This window comes from Protobothrops mucrosquamatus, unplaced genomic scaffold (assembly GCF_001527695.2).
Source record: "Protobothrops mucrosquamatus isolate PMUCROS unplaced genomic scaffold, P.Mucros_1.0 scaffold3098, whole genome shotgun sequence".
In the NCBI taxonomy this organism is placed as follows: domain Eukaryota; kingdom Metazoa; phylum Chordata; class Lepidosauria; order Squamata; family Viperidae; genus Protobothrops; species Protobothrops mucrosquamatus.
In genome coordinates, this window is record NW_015389106.1 from 58,432 (window position 1) to 63,431 (window position 5,000).

A 5,000-nucleotide genomic window follows, 5' to 3' on the forward strand; every position below is an offset into this window, starting at 1 on the left:
GCTCTGCCCCAATTTTCTTCCCTAAACCTCCCCCCCCCCTGGAATTTGTGCTCAGCTCAGTGTCTTGTTCTTGTGGGCTTCTGCATGTGGCTTCCCTGCCCTGGCCATGCACGGCCCACCTTTCCACTTTCCCACCGTTGCATGCCTGAAGCCGCGCCTGGCAAAGTCAGCAATCCACAGCTTTGCAGTTGGCGGGAAGGGATTGCAATTTTGAACCTGGAGGCCCCGTCTAAATCCTTCTTTCTTTCTTTCTTTCTTTCTTTCTTTCTTTCTTTCTTTCTTTCTTTCTTTCTTTCTTTCTTTCTTTCTTTCTTTCTTTCCTTCCTTCCTCTCTCTCTCTCTCTCTCTCCCTCCCTTCCTTCTCTTTCCTTCTTTCTTTCTTTCTTTCTTTCTGTCTCTCTCTCTCCCTTCCTTCCTTTCTCTCTCTTTCTTTCTTCCTTCCTTCCTTTTCTTTCTTTCTTTCTCTCTCTCTTCCTCCCTTCCTTCCTTCCCTTTGTTTCTTTCTTTCTCTCTCCCTCCCTTTTTTCCTTTCTTTCTCTTTCTTTCTTCCTTTTCTTTCTTTCTCTCTTTCTCCCTCCCTTCCTTCCTTCCCTTTGCTTCTTTCTTTCTTTCTTTCTTTCTTTCTTTCTTTCTTTCTTCCTTTCTCTCTTTCCCTTCCTTCCCTTCCCTTCCCTTCTTTCTTTCTGTCTCTGTCTCTCTCCCTCACTCCCTTCCTTCCTTCCTTCCTTCCCTTCTTTCTTTCTTTTTTCTTTCTTTCTTTCTTTCTTTCTCTCTGTCTCTTTCTCCCTTCCTTCCCTTCGCTTTTCTTTCTCTCTTCCTTCTTTCCTTTCTTTCTTTCTTTCTTTCTTTCTCCCTCCCTTCCTTCCCTTTGCTTCTTTCTTTCTTCCTTGCTTCCTTCCTTTCTTTCTTCCTTCCTTCCTTCCTTCCTTGCTTCCTTCCTTCCTCTTTCTTTCTGTTTCCCTCCCTTCCCTTTTCCTTCCTTCCTTCCTTCCTTCCTTCATTCATTCATTCCTCTCTCCCTTCCTTCCCTTCTCTTTCTTTCTCTTTCTTTCTTTCTTTCCTTCCTTCCTTCCTTCCTTCCTTCCTTCCTTCCTTCCTTCCTTCCTTCCTTCCTTCCTTCTTTCCTTCTTCTCCATCCTCTTCTGCAGGTTCGCCGAGTCTCCAGTGCAGCTTCAGACTATTTCTGCCTCTCTTCTTTACAGTCGCTTTGGAACTGACGTGAACGGAGGAAGGGGTGCATTTTAGCCACCCGGCTTCTCCCCCCCCCCCTCAGAACAGCTCCGCCAAGCCTCCACCTCTCAGTTGATCGCCTTTTTTTTTCTTCTATTCTTTTCCTTTCTACCTTCTTTTCCTTTCCTTTTCTAAATTATTTACAGTCTTGTTATCAGCCTCTTTCTTCTCTGTGTCTCCTCTGGCTTTGTCATCCCGTTTAATTAAAAACAAACAATACAGGAAAACCCACCATGGTAACAGTATCTTATGTGCGATGTAAATAATTTTCTTTATGCATTGTAAAGTGGGGGCGTTAAAAAAGCACAGCAGCCTTAGATGGCCAGGATATTTGAGCACATGGAATAAGAGTGGAATCGGTGAATACATTTTCCAGGCACTGAAGTACAACGGAAGCTTGGCTGCCAGCTTAGCAGGATGCAAAGTTAGAGCCATATGGCCAATTTTTCGTGCACAAAGATGTTTGTGCAACAGGCACCGTCCCGGTCAGTTGCACATCTGCACTCGGTCACCGCAACAATGGGCTGGAATACACTTCCTTGAGGATTGCACATTTCAGCTCCCCAAAAATGGATTTGCTTCTTAAGATGATGCTTAAAAGCTGAGCCTCAGAAGGAAGGAAGGAAGGAAGGGAGGGAGGGAGGGAGGGAGGGAGGAAGGAAGGAAGGAAGGAAGGAAGGAAGGAAGGAAGGAAGGAAGGAATCTCTGGGGCTGGAGACAGTGGGACATTGCAGGATCTGGGGAGAGGTGAGGACTCCTGTCGCCTCTCTCTGGGATTCTTTCAAGGAATCCATTATGCAGCAGCCTCTGTTCAAGAAATATTTACCTAATAAATTCCGCACAATAATGCATACCATGTGGGTTTTGTAAGGGGAGGCTGCTCCTGGCAGGATTAATCTTTCTTCTCCTCAGCAGTGTGCAGAAATGTCTTTTTTTAATTGCACACGTTCCTCAAAACTCTGGGGCTGCGTCGTATTTTCGGCGGCTGGCGGGATCCTGCCAGGCGCTCCTGCTTTGTTGCTAAGACAAAATTTAAGTGCCGATATCTGCCCGGGACGAGGTCTTTTCGGGGGTGGAGAGGGGGGGGCGACAAATCAAAGGTCACCGCTCCACCCCCTGCCATCTTTTTAATAAGCAAGCAAACGCCGCAATTAGACTCCTGCTTCGTTGATTAATTTCAAGTTCTAGGGCCCTGGCTTGGCTCTCTTTTTCAATTTTGGGGAGGGGGGGAGATTTGAACCCAGCGCCCACCTGGGCGTTGTGCGAGCCCACTGGGAAGAGTCTGTTTTGCAGAGCAAGCAAAGAAGGAAACAGATGGGAAGGACCCAGAGGCAGTTTGGGGTGCAATGAAAACAGAAACGGGGTACAGTTAAGTCGGAGGCCCCCAGCCTTTGGGGCACCAGGGACCGGTTCCGTGGAGAGAGGTTTTTCCACGGACCGGAGAGTGCGTGCTTTTGTGTGCTGCCTGCATCCCATGGATGGGGCTTTGCTTGTTTGTGCGGACCGGTTGCTGGCATGCTGCGGCCCGGTACCGGTCCTTGGACTGGGGGTTGAGGACCCCTGAGTTAAGATGCCACCGCTGCCTTCTGCTTGCACATCTGTTTATTCTGCTGCCTCAACCATCTGCATCCAGGTTCAGTTCTGATATTTCCCAGCCTTTGAGGAAGGAAGACTGTTCGGACGCTCTGAGAGGCACAACGGGTAGCCTCGTGGCCCCGGCGTGGCTGTCGCCCTCACTTTATCCCCAGAAAGGGCTCCCCTTCACCACCCTCTTTTATCTGTGAGCAGCGTCCTAGCGGGCGTTGTATTGAGTGGGAGGGAGGGTGCCTGTCGCCTCTCTGTACGAGTTGCTTCTCCGGGTTTGCTTCCTTCTCATTGGAAGACAGGAAGTGCTTCGGAACAGAGGAAAAGAAGTCCAAATGACATTTTACCATCATTCCCCACTGTCTTAGACAGGGGTCCTCCAGACTTGGCAACTTTTAAGACTTGTGGACTCTTAATTCCTCAAAATTCCATGCTGGCTGGGGAATTCTGGGAGTTGAAGTCCACAAGTCTTCACGTTGCCAAGTCTGGAGACCACTGATCTGGGATATCCTTTTAAAATGTCCACATTTTTACCTTGGCCGTTTTGTGCCCATGGGCTGGGTCTTTCCCCATCGACAGCATCCCAAAGGGGACAGGTGGGGTCCCCTGGACCCCCCTTTTCAGAGGGAGCCGCGAGGTCCCTCCCAACACCTCCACCCAGGCAAACGTACAGATTGAGCAGCCCAGGCCTGCGGGTGCAAAAACGCACCATGGCTGCCAAGTGTCTCCCCTGGTTAGGAGAAAGATGTCAACGCTGCAAATACTGTATATTCTTGCTTTGACAATATGCAGAACTGTCTGGTATTTTTAGAGTTAAATCAGGCAACAGTGAAAGGGGAGGAGAATAAGGAAAGCTCGGGAAAAAGAAACCGGAAGTGAATCACATCTTCCAAGTTAACTTGGAAGATGTGAACCGTGACCCCAAAATAGGGGAGGGAAAAATGCCTGGAATGTTATGTGCAACGGAAAAGAATCTCGGATCTAAGCATTCCACCATGCCGTACTGACATCTCTGTAACCTTAATAAAGGCTTTTAGGTTAAAAAAAATGCCTGAAAGTTCTTTTAAGTGTTTCGTTAATCAGACACATGACATCATGCTTAGATCTGAGATTCTTTTCCATTGCACATACAGCTTAAAACAGCCGTTTCGATATATCTTTGAAGGACTGAGAGGATGATGGCCAGCGGTAGCCTCCCCTGGAGCCGAGACAGTGAGATGCTAGATGGCAGCTTTGCCTAAATTGGCCACGCCGGGAGGGAGGACGCCCCTTCGAGAGGTAGGTAATGCTTAGTTAGAACGTGGCAGCCAAACCTTTGAGGATTCGCAGAAGGAGGGGAGGGGGGATTAAACTAAATTCAGAATTAGCAAACTCTACGCTCAGCCCCAAAATAAAGGCAGTCGTGCCCTTCCTGCCAGCGTGGGCCGCATTTCCCGACACGTTTTAATAGCAAATGGAGCCCCCAAGGTGCCTGGGATAGTCTCCCCCGTGGCCCCCTTTGGGCTGATACGTTATGCACCCCCCCCAAGATGCCAGGGGGCTAAATCATGGCCTTTGATGGATCCCTGGAAAAACCCTGCTGGCGGAGAGTGCCTCGTTCGTCAGCCGGTGCCGAGTCAGCAGCTATGAATCTGCCCAAAGGAAAAAAAATATATTCTCAAAGCCACCCACCCCCCAAAGGTTTCCGAGCTGAGTGGCCACCGCAGAGGGGTGCACCCCCTTATTTATGACCTCCCAGACCTCCCAGCCATGTATTTAAAATGAAATGCATCGAAAGCTGGCCCGCTCAAAGTTTACGAAGGGGTTTAAAATGCCAGCACAGGGGGAAAAAAGGGTCGGCATGAAAAAAGAGAGCCGAACGCTTCACCGACAGCACCCCGATCTCCCTGGGGGTCTGCCTCTCTGCTTTTTTCAGAATTGGGGGGGGGGGCTCAACAACGCACACACATTTAAGATTTGCCTCCTGTGCAGTTTTTTTTGGGGGGGTGCCCAGAGTGTTTCTCTCCATTCAGAGGTTGCAAAAGGAGAGAAGGAAGGGATAAATCGGCTCGTTTTGCTTACAAAAACGCGTGCCGACGCATTTGCGTTCCCGAAACACACAAAAACCCTAACACATTTATCTCTCCTTTTTTTTTTTTTACCCCTTCCCTACCTCTGCAATGCAGTGTTGTGGTCAAAGCGAGGTG

At 49.0% G+C, this 5,000-nt stretch overlaps 1 protein-coding gene across 1 annotated transcript in view; it reads left to right on the forward strand.

Annotated features, from left to right (window-relative positions):
- The window catches only part of LOC107297040 (immunoglobulin superfamily member 21-like), a 37,804-nt gene extending 36,582 nt beyond the window's left edge, over positions 1–1,222 (forward strand). Inside the window, exon 8 of the mRNA XM_015826397.1 lies at positions 1,203–1,222. Within this exon, the coding sequence (XP_015681883.1) occupies positions 1,203–1,222 (20 nt within the window). The remainder of the gene's footprint in view (positions 1–1,202) is intronic.
- The last annotated feature ends 3,778 nt before the right edge of the window (positions 1,223–5,000 follow it).